Source organism: Danio rerio, chromosome 1, assembly GCF_049306965.1.
Source record: "Danio rerio strain Tuebingen ecotype United States chromosome 1, GRCz12tu, whole genome shotgun sequence".
In the NCBI taxonomy this organism is placed as follows: domain Eukaryota; kingdom Metazoa; phylum Chordata; class Actinopteri; order Cypriniformes; family Danionidae; genus Danio; species Danio rerio.
Genome location: NC_133176.1, coordinates 36,917,124 through 36,935,789, shown reverse-complemented (window position 1 = coordinate 36,935,789; position 18,666 = coordinate 36,917,124). Strand labels below are relative to the sequence as shown.

General features: G+C 35.2%; 1 protein-coding gene across 4 annotated transcripts in view; it reads right to left on the bottom strand.

Moving 5' to 3' along the window:
* dhrsx (dehydrogenase/reductase (SDR family) X-linked) overlaps positions 1 to 18,666 on the bottom strand; it is a 101,722-nt gene that overhangs the window by 67,448 nt on the left and 15,608 nt on the right. The window contains exons 1-3 of one of the 4 annotated variants that reach the window (NM_001256719.1): positions 15,811 to 15,981; positions 13,662 to 13,769; positions 8,196 to 8,264 (exon numbers count right to left, since the gene is read on the bottom strand). In NM_001256719.1, the coding sequence (NP_001243648.1) occupies positions 8,196 to 8,264; positions 13,662 to 13,769; positions 15,811 to 15,913 (280 nt within the window). In that variant the 5' untranslated portion in view covers positions 15,914 to 15,981. Of the gene's footprint in view, positions 1 to 8,195; positions 8,265 to 13,661; positions 13,770 to 15,810; positions 15,982 to 18,666 lie in introns of those variants that run through there. The other 3 variants (XM_073949174.1, XM_068220901.1, XM_073949177.1) reach the window with 3 other exon arrangements.

Sequence of the window (18,666 nt, the reverse complement as noted above, 5' to 3'; positions counted from 1 at the left end):
TTGCCGCCTGCCACGGCTCAGCTCTGCACGTCTGCCTTGTGTTGTCAGGGCAAGAGAGAGGAGAGCGGATCAGTGTGGGACGAGTGTGTCTGCCAGCAGCGCTCTGCCCTGAATCAGTCACTCAGCACTATCTCTCCAAGACGGACACTATCTCTGGAGCCGCAGAGTAAAGGGTCAGCATGACCCCATGATGAGCTTGCCCGGTGCCATTTTGGGGGGTTCAGTTCAATTGAGCAAAGGTACATTCAACTAAAGCTATCTGTAAATTTAATTAATTCAGGAATAGACAGCAGACATTATTGGTCTGGTTGGGAAATGGCTGGAGAGTTCAGCTTCTTCTGTTTATTGATATACTATCATTCAAAATGCATATACAGTGGTGGGCCAAATCAAAGGTTACCATGGGTCAACTTTGGCCCGCAGGCCCTACTTTTGGCATCTCTGGTCTTAAAGAGATCTACAAACTACAAGAGTGACTAAATTTTCATTAAGACAATACAAAGCTTGCAGTTTGTCACGTCCATCTAAACAGATCAATGATTTTTTGATGTCATCTCGTACTTCAGTTTCTCATCAAACCTTCTGACCTTCTTGTATCTGACATGTCCTGCCCCCCTTCAAGAAGCTATTGCTGTGTGCTTGAGCTCAACCTCGCTCACTAGCAGAACTGTGATGTAAAAAAAAAAAAAAAAAAAACACTATTGGTAGTTTTTTTTTTTTTAAAGGGGGAGGATCTACTCTATGTCGCACCTTGTGTTTGCGTTTTCAAATTACGTCAGGCATCAAACAAAAACACGCCTTTCATAGCACTTCAGTGAACCTTTAAAAACTTTTATTTTCCTTCGGCTTAGTCCCTTAATTATCAGATCACCACAGCAGAGTAAATCACCAACTATTACAGCATTTTTTTTTAACAACGAATGCCCTTTCAGCTGCAACCCAGTACTTGGAAACACCCCTACACTCTCACATTCTCACACACACACTCACACACTCATACACTATAGACTTTTTTTGTTTTGTTTTTGTTTATTCAATTCACCTGTACCGCATGGATTTGGACTGTGAGGGAAACCAGAGCACCTGGAGGAAACCCACACAAACATGAGGAGAATATGCAAACTCAGAAATGACAACTGGCTTGGTTGGGACTTGTATAAGCAACCTTTTAGCTGTAAGAAGACAGTGCTAACCACTTACATTTATTACCATCATTAAAAATGACAATTTTTATATATGTAAAATATGTTAGCAAATAAGTAGCTTCAGCGGTGATGTATGATTGTTTCAAAAAATTATATTAATAATTGGTCGCTCCAAGTTTTTAATATTTTCGATGTTAAAATTGATTTCAGTTTGATATTTTTTGTGTAATATTTAATAATAATAATAATTTCTTATCTTTATATAGTGATTTTCTAGACACTCAAAGTGCTTTACACATTGGAGAGAATCTCCTCATCCACCACCAGTGTGTAGCATGGCAGCCATATTGCACCTGACTGCACACCACACAACAGCTGACTGGTGGAGAGGAGACAGATTGATGAAGCCAATTATGCTAAGGGGATGGATAGGAGGCCATGATGGACAGAGGCCAGTGGGCAAATTTGGCCAGGATGCAGAGGTTAAACCCCTACTCTTTTTCGAAAGACATCCTGGGATTTTTACACAAAGAGACAGGACCTTGGTTTAACATCTCATCTGAAAGACGGTGCAATATAGAGTATTGAGTCCCCATCAATATACTTGGCCATTAGGACCCACGCAGACCACCAGTCATCAAATTTGCAATGACACCACAGTGATTGGTCTAACCACCAATAATGATGAAACTCCCTACAGGAAGGAGATACAGCATTTGGCCACTTGGTGCACGACAATAATCTCCTTTTTAACACCAACAAGACCAAGGAGCTCATTATGGACTTCCGGAAGGGACGAACAGGCTCACATGATCACATCCAAAATAATGGGATGGCAGTTGAGCCTGTCTCATCCTTCAAGTTCCTGCGGACCACATCTCAAAGGTCATTTTCTGGACCACCAACACCTCCAGCCTGGTCAAGAAGGCTCATCAGCGCCTATTTTTCTTAAGGCATGTTAATAAGAACCAGCTTTCATCAGCCATCGTGGTGAACGTCTACCGCTGCACAATAGAAAGCATCCTGACCAACTGCGTTACAGTTTGGTATGGAAGCTGCTCTGTTGCTGAGTGTAAGGCACTGCAGCGGGTGGTGAAAACTGCCCAACGCATCACAGGGACCACACTGCCAGCCATTGAGGACATCCAGAAGAAACACTATCTGCGCCGAGCACGCAGTATTCTTAAGGACTCCTCTCACCCTGCTCACAGACTGTTTTCACTCCTGCCTTCTGGCAGGTGGTTCGGGCTCCCCCAGACAAAAACGAGCAGACCGAGGAACAGCTTTTTCCCCAGAGCTGTCTCCCTTCAGAACTCCCCTCACTGACCTCTTTTGCCCCTCTAATACATCCCCACTGTCCTCTATCATAAAACTCCTCACAATCCCTACACTATTTAACATTTGCACATTTAAAAATGGCATATAATCACTGCATTACATTGCATCGATTCATTTATTTTAACTGTACATACCCACTGCACATGGACATTTGTAATTATGTGCACACCCACTGTACATATACATTTGTAATCATGTTTATTTATCTGCACACTTCTGATTATTAATAGCAACCTGTACATATATTCATTTATTGTAAATCTCTGTTCATAGCTAATACAACCTGTATATAATGTTAGTACATTCATCTGTAAATATCACCATAGTTTTTCTATAACTGCACTTTAAAACTTATACCTGTATCCTTCACTTGCTGCTATTACACTGCTGGTTAGACCTTAACGGCATTTCGTTGCCTTGTACTTGCACATGTGTAATGAAAATAAAGTTGAATTTAATCTAATCTAACCTAATCTAATCTAAACTAATCTAATCTTATCCTATTTAAAGGTTGAGTGTCCCCTGCTGGCCTCACCAACACCACTTTCTGCAGCAACCTAGCTTTCCCATGTGGTCTCCCATCCAGGGACTGACTGGGCGCAGCCCTGCTAAGGTTCAGTGGGCGACCATGTGAGAGATGCAGAGAGCTAACTTTAGGAATAAACTCCAACAACAAAATGTTTAAAATAATCACAAGCCAAACATTTGTTTCAAATGCTTTAAAACACATCTCATACATACATATCAAATTCTGTTTGAATACAGATGAGGCCTTAAAGAGATCACCTAAAAATAAACATTACTTACTATTTATTCACCCTCAAGTGGTTCCAAATCTTTACAAGCTTCTTTATTCTGTCTGATATAGAAGAAGATATTTTGAAGATTGCCTAAAACCTGTAGCCATTGGCTTCCATTATATATGTTTTTTTTCCCACTAAGGAAGACAATGGTTTTCAGCTTTCTTCAAAATATCTTCTTATGTGTTTAATAGAATAAAGAAACCCATAATGGTTTGTAACCACTTGAGGGTGAGTACATTTTGATTTTTGTGTGACCCATGCCTTTAATTCAAAGATAACTGACCAGGTACAAACTGCATGATTACAGCCTCAACCTTTACTTACTAACAGCTTTCTGGAAATCACTTCCAAATGGCCAAAATACTAAGGTACAGTAAGTCACTGCTCATTCACATTATAGAAAATAGGGTCTTTCACATTTTGAGTATGCATTTTGTGATTTTTTCCATTGTAAATCAGTGCATAGACAACCTGAATCTTGTGGGCTAATATGTTTGACATGAATTAAACAGCTAAGTCTTGTGCAAGAAGTCCTGTCTCACATGCAATCTCACTGTGAAAGAGTTCTGAAAACAAGGAAGGGAATTTGCTGTTATTTTATTTCCCACTGAAGTGCCCTGTCACCGATCTCTTTTGTAGTGTGCACACAACATATATAAGAATATGTTCACACTTGTTTCTCGTGGTTCATTTGGACCAGTCCAAACAAGAAAAGTGTACAGTTGATCCACTTCTGTGGTGCACACCAGGGTTTGGATGGCAGCATTCAAAGTTATTCAATTTAACTGTTCAATTAGAACAAGTGTAGTGGTACCAGAGTGTGTTCTAATCAAATAAGCACTACCAAGTGTGAACACACTAAATTGGTACCCCAGACAGTTGTGCAATGTGAGAACTTCAATCCAAAACTACAATTGAGCAGATTCTGCAGAGTGAAGCATTTCTATTATTGGATTTTTAAATTAATAATAGACATACTGTGAGTAAAGCTGCAGTCACACTGCACTTTACTCCTCATAGACTTCCATTGATATGCAAGCAAATGAGTGAGACCAGAAACGCAAGCTCGTGTGTCGAGTTTTACAGTTCGATGCGTTGGAAAGTTCAAGCTTTGTGAACTCTAACCTGTGAAATCACATCACTTAACTGCGTGAGACCGATTATAGATCAAAACCTGAAATCTCTGTAATTAAATTTAAAATATGGAGCAATCGTATGCTTTTTTTAATGTCTAATCATCTTGTTTAATCTCGCCCCTTTTCGTAGTGCCATCCAACAGAATTTTGCACGCAAAAACTATGACGGCAGCTTAATGCTGGGTACTGCATGTTTACATATCTTCAGCAGAAATGCACACAAGACCACCGATTGAGGGATAGTTTACCTAAAAATGTAAATTCCGTCATCATTTACTTGTTTCAGACATGTATGCGTTTCTTTCGTCTGTTAAACAAAATTAATTCTTTTGAAAAATGTTGGAAACCTGTAACTATTGACTTTCATATAGTATTTTTCTTACTTTGGAAGTAAATGTTTACAGGTTTTTAGCTTTTTTCAAATAATATTGATTTATGTTAACAGAATAAAGAAACTCCTAAAGGTTGGGAACCGCTAGAGGGGAATAAATAGTGAGTACATTTTCATATTTGGTTGTCCCTTTAATAGAGCCTAATTTAAAAGCCTCTTATTTTACACCTTCATAATTTGTTAACTGTGATAACAATATTCATTTTGAATACACTTTTAATGAAACTTTTTAGAAATAATTCAATTAAAATTCCAAAGTAAATAGCTGTTGGCACCCCCTGCAGTTTGGCTATGAATAAAAATGGTACTCCTTTCAAGTATACATAGTGAGACATTGATTAGCTTTTTTAGGTGATTTTAATTAGAGTTGGAGCTAAAATCTGCAGGACACTGGTCATCCACGTCAGATAATTGTGACCCAACCACTAGAGTATGGAAGGTTCATTTTTATTTTAATTTCTGTAAGAATCTCAGTGTCCAGAGTCAAGCTGTATAAACTGGTCTTTTCCTTCAGCTGCAGCACCCTCAGATGGGCGGAGAGACTTTGGTGTTAATAGTTTAATAATGTTAATAGTTTAATACACTTTTCTTCATCGTAAGATGAGATCTCGCAAGATTAAATCGTAACGAGATTTCTCGTCGAGGTGAAAAGTTGTCTCGTTAGGTGTAATGTTATGATAGAGCGTGATGGTGAAATTAGCATTGAAGATCAGAGGCAGGATTACATTTAAACTGCATATCAAGTGCTTTCCGCACACTTGGCATCCCAGGCTGGCCTCAGAGTTGCACGTGTCACTCGGTTGGCAGGCGCCGCAGATATGTTTAAAGTCATAATCGTCATAAACACAGATGGAATTAAGACGTGGAGCATTTTTGTATTAAGTTAAGTGCAGTACAGACATGTAAACACCTGAATCAAACTATTAACATTGTGAAGGACCTTTAGTCGCATTTTGTGACATACAAACATGGCTGTTTGACACTTTTCTCTGCACCTTCCGAGTCTGGTCATCATCACATGATCACTGAACACACGTTTATGCTGCCTGGGAAAAGCTAAAGTTTTTTTTTTTTTTTTTCCTTTTTTCCATTCGGCCTGCATATCAAATTGCATCACATTCAGTCAGTAGTGTTTATAGCTAAATATTTAGCAGTGTTTGCATGTCCTTTACAATTAGAATTAATACAAATAGAAATAAAATAACATTCGTTAGATTTTTTTTAAACTTATTTTGCAGTTTTTGATTTATTTATTTATTTTTCTTTGCAGTTGAATTAAAATCTATTTTCTTTTCATATATTAGCAAATATTGTGCTAATATTTAAAATTATATGTAAGAATTATATATTTTCTATTCACATCTGCTATTAGAAAAACATTTTGTAGTGTTTTCATGTGCTTTACTGCATTCAATTGAATTCATTAAAACAGAAGTAGAGTAACAGTCATTTCAAATTGATTTAAAAAAAAGCACCTAAAGTTTTGCAATTTGCATTTTTTTTGTTTAATAAAGAACTACTTTCTATTCAAATATTTCATAATTGAAGATTTAAAAAAAATAATAATAATAATAAATCTCGTCTCGCCTCGTGAAAATCTTGTGTCTCATCTCATGGAGTAAGCGTGTCGTCACACCCCTATAAAATGGTATACGAGTAACCTGTTAAACAGCTCTGACATCTTTAAAACACATGCAATCACCCTATTTGTTTTACATCAATGCTATCTGTAAGAAATAAACATTTTTTTCAGTTCATAAATGTTGGTAAAAACATCTGGAGAACTATTTTTTTTAGGTTATCACTTTAGCTATTATAATGTGATCGAAATTACCTCACCGGTTACTCTTCCTCTTATCAATTTTAACTTTTATAGGCTTCTTTCTTCTGTTGAACATGATGTTTTGCAAAATGTCGGTTGATGGTATCCATAGTAAAAAAAAAAAAATACTAAGAAAGTCAAAGGGGTAAAATTAACTAGCATTCGTCAAAACAACTTGTTTGAAAGAATAAAGTAATGAACAAGGAAATGATGACAGAAATTCCATTTTCGGGTAAATTATCCCTTTAATTGGGTTTCTTACTTTAGTAATAGCATTCGTTCTTGCAACACAAGATGTCTCACTGTCTGTGATGCAATGCCCTGTTAGACTGCAACTATCTGAAATACTATGGCTTCTATTGCTGTCATGTCATTATGATAGTATTAGCGTGCCACTGCATTCATGTAACATTTAATTCATCTAACTTCCTAATCAACAGAAGCATGTGCCATAATGATGCAAAACATTTCTGGCAATTTTTAGCGCAAATTATTGTGGCAAACTACTGTCAAGGAAACTTTTGTGGTAAACATGTTCATGTATGACCTTGTTTTTGCCCCAAATTGCTTATAAAGCAGCATCATCCTGGCACAGCAATCAATTTTAATAACCCAGGCAGGGCAACATTCAGACTGTCCAAAAAAAAAACAAAAAAAAAAAACAAACAACTGTAAACATGTTAAATAAGACAGCTGCTTGACTTTGAAGTTCTCATAGAGCATTCTGAGCCCATTATAATTGCATGTCTTATCTTTGTCAGCGCAGTCTATCTTGTTTTACTAAATCAACTCCTCTGTTTAACTAGATGCAATGTCTTATCCTCATTAGGTGATTGTAACCATCTTAAAAGCTATCAAGTGTCATTATTAGACCGGCTTAGTGGCGTACAATGACAGATCACACTGAGCATAAAGCCTCACACACATACGAACGCAAACAGACCTCCAGCCAAGCCTTTGCTTGTTTTGAAAGCCTTGTTTCTTGTTAGCACATCAGACATTTTCGCCTCTGAATCAAGACCAATTTCGAAACTGGCATTTAAGGTTATGGTTTAACACAAACTGACCCTAGATAAGGGCAGAAGGACAGATTCCCTTTGGTGCGTTATTTCTCAACTTCAATAGCCCAATGATGAAAGCTAAGAGTAAAAACTGACGGGCCTGTTCTCGCCTAGCAGTTGAAAATCCACATGGGGGGAAGGGTGGATACCGCAGGGAAGCGAGCGCGCCTTCATCCAAACTGCAGCTCTCAATATCCTATCTGCATTACAATGAGGTTACGGTTCTTCAGCGAAGGCAATCATCAAACATCACTCTTGGTATTCTTCTGCTTGCTCTCACACACATTCTTCCAGTAAACAGACCAGTCCAAACACGGCGAGAAAAATGAGCCTGTTTTGCTGCTAGTTAACTGGTATCAGGTCATTGCGGAGTAAATCATCACCTCAAGGAGAACGTAAAGGTCAGGATCACTGATGGAGGAGGGTGTAGACGTGACAGTGCCTGGGAATTCACACAGCCTTTTTTCACACTAAAAATGTAGCTTTGAAAGTATTTTACCTTTTCCCTGATTCAACTCTTCTTGAATCTTCTTTACTGCTGCCAGACCCTCCTCTTCTTCATTTCCAGCTATAAAAAAGACAACAAGAGAGATGGCAATGATGGTGTTAAAACAATTATAGCAATATCAGGTAGAAATGGTCGTGCCCAACTGAGCCTGGTTTCTCTCGAGTTTCTTTTAATTCTTCACTTTTGCAAATTGGTGAAGTTTTTTTTCTTGTCACTGTCGCCACTGGCTTGGAAGGTTTGGGGTCTGTAGAGCTGTGCATCGATGGATTGCTCTTCAGAGTTTGTACTCTATAGTGATTATTAAACCACGCTGACCTAAGCTAAATGGAACTGAACTTAAACACTGAAAACTGTTTTAAACTGTTTGAATTTACTATGATCTTTTATGTAAAGCTGCTTTGACACAATCTACATTGTAAAAGTGCTATATTAAATTACTGCTATATTAAAATTATATTAAATTACTCCAACTTTTATTCAAATTTGTTTAGAAATATTCAGAAATTAAACACTTTTATAAAACATTTTGTTTTTTGGTGTAACAGCTGCAAACTCTGTTGCTAGCTACTAGATTGAGTGTCACTGGCAATACTTTTAGGTGACTTTTTTTGCAACACACTCCTCATATAGTGTCTGTGGTACAATTTTAGGTGCTGATTGTTGTATTTCCTCATGCTGTGTCAAAAAAATCTGCGACAGCTTTTACAAAAAAAAATGTTTTTGTTTATTGTGTGTGACTTTGCAACCAAAATATTACCATATTATCGACATGTTGTTTTTTAATACATGAATTTGTCTATTAATGCTTCTGAAGCAGCAGACGCCATCCTCCCACTTGTCAGCACTTTCCTGTTATTGTGGGCTTTCCGTATAGTTCAGTTGCACAATTATTATTGTACATATACATATATATACATATATTTTGCAGCCTCTTGCAATTAGCGAATCCCAATTTTTCTAATCACAATTGCTATTCAATTTTGATGAATCACACAGCCCTAATAAGAACTATGTTTAGATCCTTAAAAAAGTGACTTAAGATTGTAATAGATTATTTCTTTCTCATTAGTTTAAAGGTTTGAGTGTAGACCCATATTGTTGAGGTGTGTTCCACATAATCCACACTAGCTGGACCACTTGAAGGGCTTTTTAGTCGATTAAGCGTGTTGAATTGCCACCCATTTGCTTTGTTAGTGAGAGAGAGAAGTCTGACTGACAAGTCGATTCACAAAGAGAAAAGTTAAAGTGATAAAAGCGATACAAAAGTCAAGGTGGCACAAACTGTTCTAATTTTATATAATCTAATCTGATTATTCCAAAGCACAAATATATTCATAATGATCTTACTGTGATCAATATAATTCACATTCAAAAAGGCAAGCAAGAGCTGCTTTACTTTTTGTATATCTGCAGTACTATTGAAATCCCTTTTTGACAAATATAGACTACCGACACCTGCTGGTATAGAGAGCTTTTTTCCTGTAAAGCAGATACAATTTGTTGGCTGCAGCCTTTGTAGTGCTGCACATTCAAGCTTTTTAAGCCCAAACGCAGGCAACCTGAAGCAAGACCACAGTCAGCTTTTCTGCGAATTCTGTGATGTTGGTTTGGTATGTTAATAAAACTGTACAAGTAAAAGTAATCTGTAAAAGCACAAAATTGTTTTACGATAAATCACAAAGCTGCATTCATTCATGGTAACAACGCATTCAGTAGTTTAGTAATAATAATCATAAAAAAGTTTTACACTATAAGAAATAAACTGTTTTTGTTAATAAGAAATGTTTTTGTGAAGTCAAATGAACTGTGAACACTCAAAATTGATGATGGAATCATAATAATTCTAAATAACAGTACATGGTGCAGGTCAACCAACAAGTAAAAAAAACCGACATTTAAAAACTGATGCCAAAGTTTTGTTGTTGTTGGTGTTGTTGTTGTTGTTGTTTTAATGGATAGGTAAGGACAATTATGAGAAGTTTGTAATGGAAATCACTTTAAAACACACAAGTATTAGTGTATTTGACTAAAAATGTAAAGAAAAAAAGGTTTAAAAGAAATTGAGGTAAAGTTAACCGAATGTGTTATGTACTCTTAAGGACCAAATACAAAAAAAATACATAGCCCACGTTTTGATTTCAATTTTTACACATACTTTCCTGGTTACAAAAAGCCCCTGAATTACGTCAACACAATGAGGCACAAAAAAGCTGCAATTACAGTGTGCAACAGATTTATCATACGTTTTTACCAGTATTATCAAAAAAAGCAGTTGTGTTAAAACTTCTGCCAAATATGAGCCATTTCCCTGCATATCCTGTTCCGTAAAAAGCCCTGTCCTTCATGAACATGTGAGGAGAGTTTCTCTTGCATAAGCCCTTCTTATTGCCTTTTATGTGTCACTATACTTAAGGAAAGAGCTCTTATTGATAATCCGGACTGACAAGAAGGAAAAAGAAGAAGAAAAAGAAGAAATACTTAGAAGAGAGACAAGGCAGAAGACACTTGAATTGAGTTGGTGCTCTTTTTTAAGGTTGCTGCATTTTTTAATGAGTTTTTTTATTTTGATGTTATTTTAAAATCTGCTGTAAATTTCAGTTTAGTTTTGGTTCATTTCATTAATACTTCAGTTAGTTTAAGTTTAGTTTCCATTTTGTGAATATATTTGTTATATAGTTTTACGTTTTAATAATTATAGTTAAACCTTGTTATTTATTTTTAATTTATTTATTTGTCATGAGCTATTGCTATGAGCTATTGCTATTGCATATTGCAATGGGCTATTTGCACAGCTAGTGTTTTTCAGCCAATGATGACCTTCCGGTTAGAGCTTTATATGACTACTTTCAATTTCATAACGTTTCTTTTACAGCATCGATATAGTAATGTAATTAAAATACATTCAGTTAAATAGAGTTAAGCATTTATTTAGTTGTTAATGCATTAACAGAGATAAACAACCATTTAATTGCAAGCACCATCTTTAGCAACAGAAATTACATTGAAAATACTGGGGTTAATTTTAATTAAATTAATTTTCATATTTAAATATTTTAAAGACATGGCATGAAAAAATGTCATTTTATGCAGTGCTTCTTGTTTGGTCTGATACCTGCTTTATATTGTATCTCAGCCAGGCAGTGAAGATCGCTGTTTTTTAAAGAAATCAGATCTTAAACACACTGATTTTGTATGGGATGACAATTAACCGCGGAAGCCATGGGGCTGGCGGACTGATTTTAAAAGTCTGTGTGCAAATATCCCATTACACTAGACAACCAAATGCATTTCTTTAAGTGACTTGCTAATTCTCAACACCTGTCCACAGGAGGCTTGACAAAATGAAAATAAAATAGATAAATATACACACAACATTATAATTATTTACATAAAATTGCTGTAAGGCAAAAACAAAGACAGCATGACCACACAAACTACACTATTTCTGCAAACACTGCTGTTTTGTTTTTAACCACTTTTTAAGAACACTAGTAAAAATATTCATATTGCTTTTCAATTTTAGGCTAACAGGTCCATCAATCCACAATTTAATCCCCCTAAAAAAATAAAAAAAATAAATAAAAATAAATAAATAAATAAATAAATAAATAAATAAATAAATAAAACGTTGAGCAAAAGAGGTCTTACACTTTGGCACTGGACAGTCACCGCTATCAGGACATGTCCAGTGTTGACCAGAGCAAAGTTCAGTGTTTGCACAGCTTACATTAACTGTTGTGTAAACGACCTCAGTCATAAAAATAAAACAATGGTTTGAACAAATACTAAACTCAAAACCACACAAATACAACTTACATAAAAATAAATGACAGTAAAAATTATGAAGATAAACTTCTTAATTTTAAATATCATGTATGTAGTTTAACACTACTTGTTTACATTTTTGGCAAATAAAGTATATGTTTGAATATAAAAGTACCATCAACACTAGACATGTTATTGTATTTTTGCGGTAATTTACTGGCAGCACTGTTACTAGCAAGTTACCATAACTGCTGCATTTACAGTAACTTACCTGTCAACATTTTACAATACTAAGCTCTACAGGAATTTCATTTTGCAGTAAAATGGCATTATTACAGCTTATTTTTTTAGTAAAATGCCCTTTACCACTTTTTAATTTCACAGTATTTTTACTGTAATTTATGGTAACACTTTAATTTGATGGTCCATTTGAGTATTAGAAGTCTGTCTGCTTAATATCTGTTGATATTGCTTCTTCAACAGACATTTAAATTACTATAGACTATTTTGAGGGATGTAAACAAAAACAATAGTCCCAACATATTTCCTGTTGTACATTTGTAAATTCTATAGCTTCCGAGAATCCAAAAAGAGCCACATATTGATCAATAATGTTATGATAGCTGTTTTAACATTAAGTGACTGAATTTCCCCTTGTTACAGTTATGAAATAGTTTGATAACAAACAGGAAAATTTCATGGGCCAATGACCACATTCAAATGGTCAATAAGTCAACTTACAATAACCTTAACCCCAACCCCAACCTAATAATAATTAGTTGCAATGTAACTAAAATTCAACAAACGAACTATCAAAATAAAGTTTGACCTAATTTATTTACATTTTACAATAGCAGTACAAAACTTTTATGTTTTATAAAATGTATTGTTAAATTAAAGAAAATTCCAAACAAGTTACGAGATCATGTAGAACAGTATTTTTTTATTATCCATTGTCATTAGATTTTTTTTAAACGGTCATTATTCTATTTTAATTATGATACAAAATGTTATTAATATTTTAACTGTTAATTAACTGTTCACTGTTCAAAAAACTGTTAATTAACTGTCTTATTTGTATATTGTATCATATTACACTAGCAGTACTTGATTACTTTGATTACAGTAGAATACTGGAAATTCTTAATATGCAGTAAGTTACTGTAAAAGCTTTAAAATGACCAACAATGCAGTGCATATTAAAGCAGTGAACTGTAAAGAATGTACTGTACGTTGTATTTTACTCAGGGTTTTTGTAGTAAATATCTGTAAATTTACAGCAGTGATACAAGTACGTCTCTAAACAGCCACGAGTCAGATTTCCCGTGCTAATTAATTCTAAAAATATATATTATTTTGCTAATTATTATTTTATTTCAGCAACTGTTTTAGTTTTAGTTAGTTTTAGTTTTTCATTCATTGTGATTTGTGTATTTTATTTCAGTTATCTTTTTTTTTTGACCAACAGTTAAATCTTTAGTTTTCATTACTAAAATTTCATTGGCTCCTTCAGACCAGTTGTACTTAAAACCCACTGCTCATCATGTTATAGATAACTCTTTAAAAATCAATGAAAAGTGGCAGGAAACCTATTAACAAGCTGCATGACCACAAGAATTGATCTGAGGTCAAATCGTCAGTGGAATAGTTTTGGCTCACTGATCATAAATCACGTTTGAGGTGATACTATACCAATGATCACATGCATGTCCAGGCTGACCAGATGTCTGGAAATCTCATATCCCATTCCTCTGGTTCCCCCTGTAACTATGGCAACCTTTCCATTCTGCTCGGGCAAATCTGGGCAAGACAGGAAGCAAGAAAATGATGTAAAATACATATTTTTATCATACCTAACAAGGTTGTTTTACACTGACATACTGTCTTTGTTTGGGACGTATCCTGTCAGCGCTTTGCAAGTGTTTTCAGATTTACACTGGTCTCTGAGATCATTAAAATGTAGAAACTGCATCCAACGCCAACGTACTGCGAACAGCATGAGCTTTTGCAATAAGCCTACTAATGATGCTATTCCTTCATGCCTTTGCTAAGTGTGTGTTTTTACTTCTAATAAATAATAATCATAAACAAATCCACTAGTCCACTATTGATGTTTTACCGCTCAATCGGTCAGAGAAGCAGAGAGATTATGATAATCATTACTAATAAGCAAGAGTGCTACTTGTTGACATTTCCATGTTATAAATAAAAGTTAATATGTGATAAGTTAAAATTAAGTTAATTATGTGTTCATTTTAAGGCTCACATTTTAATGTCATCCTTAAAAAAAGTCAAAGAATGTGCAAAAAAATAAGGCTTTTTCTCCCTTTGTAACTAATCCCAAAGGGCTTTGAATATTTCTGATACAAAAAGTCCATTGTAAGGATGGATTTGAGTTTAATCCTTGAGCTTCGTGCTGGGACATGGTTGCCCTTTAATGGTGATTTAAATTTAAATAAAGAGCCGTCTGAATTTGCAACCAAGCTATCCTAAGCAGAAACATGTGATTAGATTGTGATAAAGATGAACAGCCATATTGCATCTCTGCCAGCATGAATGACTCAGATAATTCAAACTACTTGCTTTATCTTTACTTTTTCTTTCTTTTACTTTTTAAAAATCTTAAAACATTAATTATTATGGTCTGCTGTGCAATTACTTTAAATGAAAAGTGATATAAGAATATATTAGTGGCTTGTATAGCTTTAGAATTATTAGGTCAAAGGTTACAGAAAGCTACCTTAAACAGCAAATGAAAAACACAGCTATTCCAAGCAAATGTCAACCTTGCCATGAAAAAAAAGGTTTTGCCAAAATATTGAAACCATTTCTGCATTTTGTATGTAAGCAAGTACTGTACAGTGCTTTAAAATATGTCTCTGTTAATGTTTTCAAACTATTATATTTGATTTACTAAAATCACACAAGTGCCAATTTCACATCTGTCACATCCATAACACAAACATGCCACACGTCAACCACTTTGTTCTATATTGAGCCAACTCTTATCCTTTTGATTATCAATTATTTATGTTGGGTCGCACAGTTTAATTCACAGAAGTATGTTGTATACGGGTAAAACTCGCAAACTTTTTGGTCATGTAATAACGCTTGATTGTTTTCCTCATTTAAAATATGAAATATGTTTACAGATTGATATTCTTCTGAACCCATAATTCTTTGCTTAGTTGTTTTGGAAAATATAAACAGATGTTTCAATAAAATATTAACGTAGTTACTTTGTGAATTTATGTTTTTCATCTATAGCTGGAATTGCTCTTAAGCAATTGCAACAATTGTCAGCAAGCAGTCAAAAAATCAATACATATACAAAGTGTTTAAATATTAAAAAGGGGATAAATGGAATATATAAGGAGATGCTTAAAAAAATTAACTAGAATAGAGTAAATAAATACATTAATAACTCACTGAGCATTTTCAATTATTCAACAGAAAACGCGAAGTACGACTACTACTACTACTACTACTACTACTACTACTACTACTAATAATAATAATAATAACAATAATAATAATAATAATAATAATAATAATAATAATATAGAAACATTAAGAAATTGAGACTGACGCTGTTATTCTGCAGTCCTCATTTAAGGTTTATCGGGAAGAAAAATCATAAAGATATCATTAAGAAAAACATGAAGGTGACTAAATCAAAGCATTATTTTAATTTCCGTGTGTGCTGTCTCTTTAAGCGACTCAAACTTTCCCCAACTGCATCGGACAGCTTTACTACAGAATAGATGTTTGACAGCTGTTGCACACATAAAATAGCCGCTCGTTGGAGCACATCTCAATCGTAACGATAAAAACCTCTAACCTGGCAGCCTGAAAGATTTGTTGAAAAGCTGGTATAGCAGGACTTTCACGCCATCTAAGTAGAGCCTGATGAAGCCGAGGATACAATGTAACAACCTCCACATGTTTGAAGTTGACAGCGAGTGTCTCAGTGTTTACGCTCCGTGCTGAAGTACAGCAGGAACGATTCAGCCGCTCTTACGATAGTTCCGCCTTCTACGTCAACGCACCGCAGACGCCCCATAGAGTCAAGATGCAGATTTCTGGGAGTATAATCTCTGGTAAAACCACTGTCAGAAAAAAAGGGGAGGGAAAAGCTAGTTGGTCCAAACTGCCACAGAGAAAAAGTAAAGCCTTTAGTGGTAAATGTTGTTGTGATACATAACAACTAGCAAGTATTTAAGTATTTGTAGAATGTATTAAACAGGTATTTTAAGCAACATTGAAAGAAAAAAGACAAACAAGTTTATTTGTCATTTAGTACATTGGTTCCACTCCCAATGACAGACTATATATGTAAGTAAATATATATGTATGTATATATGTCAAATCAAATCAAATCACTTTTATTGTCACATCATCAGCAGCATGTGCTGTGATGATGAAGAGCTTAGGTGTTGGCGCTCCAGACAGTACAAAATTAAGACAAATACAACAACAGTGCAAAATACAGACAGTGCAAAGTGTGTGTGTGCGTGTGCGTGTGTGTGTGTAATGTAATGTGTATTTATATAGCGCATTTATTGTGTATGGCCATACACCCAAAGCGCTTCACAATCATGAGGGGGTCTCTCCACACCACCACCAGTGTGCAGCATCCACTTGGATGATGCGACGGCTGCCACAGGACAACGGCGCCAGTGCGCTTACCACACACCAGCTATTGGTGGAGTGGAGAGACAGTGATAGAGCCAATTCGGTGGAAGGGGATGATTGGGAGGCCATGATCGTAAGGGCCGATAGAGGAAACTTGGCCAGGACACCAGGGTTACACCCCTGCTCTTTCACGAGGAGTGCCATGGGATTTTTAATGACCACAGAGAGTCAGGACCCCGGTTTTAACGTCTCATCCGAAAGACGGCGCGCACTGACAGTGTAGTGTCCCCTTTACTTTTACTGGGGCATTAGGACTCACACAAAACACAGGTTGAGCGCCCCCTGCTGGCCTCACTAACACCACTTCCAACAGCAACCTAGTGTTCCCTAGTGTTCTCCCATCCAGGTACTGACCAGGCTCAGCCCTGCTTAGCTTCAGTGAGTAACCGGTCTTGGGCTGCAGGGTGACATGGCTGTGGTGTGTGTGTGTGCGTGTATGTGTATGTATGTGTAAGAATATATATATGCTTATTTTTTGTGACTACGGTGATCGACTAAGTAGAAAATCAGCCGATTTCCATCCAATCAAATCATGTATAGGATAATCATATCAGACAGACCTCACAACACAGATGCTTTCATTCAGCAAACATGTGCAGTGTCAAAGATTTGCATGGTAGCCTTTTGGCCAAGCACACTTCAAAAAATCAAGTGGCCCAATAAGAAAAGGCATTGTTTACTTAATAAAAGGAAATGTATACATTTGCTGAATAAAAAAAAGTTAGAAGGGCATAATAGACTAGATATACATTTTTGATACTTTTGAACTTTGTTTGTTTGTTTGTTTGTTTGTTTGTTTGTTTGTTTGTTTGTTTGTTTGTTTGTTTGTTGATTGGTTGGTTTGGTTAAGTAATGGTACTTTTTAAATTGGTACTTTTTGTTTTTTTACAATGATTTTTTGATACTTTTTTCCACCACTGTTAATAGCATAAACTACACTGTTTATTTAAGGTCATGTATTCAGACTACTTTTTAATTCATTTTAAGAACATTATGACTAGGGTTGGGGGTACCTGAATAACAAGAAATGTGAGTTACATAATAATATAACTTTTTCTAAGTAACGAGTAAAATAACACTTTAATAATAATAATAATAATAATAATAATAATAATAATAATAACAATAATAATAATGATAATAACGTTTCTGTGTGGAGTTTTTCCATGTTCTCCCAGTGTTCGCGTGGGTTTCCTCCGGGTGCTCCAGTTCCCCCCATAAATCCAAAAACATGCTGGATTAGCTGAATTGGCCGTAATGTATGTGTGTCAATAAGTGTGTATGTGTGTTTCCTAATGATAGGTTGCATTTGTAAGGGCATCCACTGCGTAAAAACATGTGCTAGATAAGTTGGCGGTTCATTCTGCTGTGTCAACCCCAGATTACTAAATGGATTAAGCCGAAAAAAATCGAATGAATAATTGAATAATTGGGTCTTTAAAAATAAATTGCTGAACTAAAATTAAGCTTCACGTTTAAGTCACGTTCAATCATTCACTTCATGATGTACATTGCAGGATGATATACACATTTTAACATGCAGTTTATTTTTTATTTTTTAAAAAGCTAGGGCCCCATACCTGGAGTTGCTTTGGGCCCCCAAATCACTAACTCCGCCCCTGCCCATTAAAAAAAAAAAAATAATATATATATATATATATATATATATATATATATATATATATATATATATATATATATATATATATATATATATATATATATATATATAGTGTAATGGTTGAGTTTGTCCATGTTTGACCCCACATAGAAACAACCGATGAAAACAAAATGCATTATACACACTCAGTAAAAAAGGTACATAGTGGTACAAATAATGTTTCTTAAGGAGCAGTTTGGCACCTTTTTAAAAGTTGTACCTTATGGTACAGAAAAAAAAAACTCTTATGATGCTGTTCTGAACCTTTTATTGTACAATTGAAATAAAGGTACACAATTGTAAACTAAACATTCAAGGCATTTTTATAAACATTTGGTAAAC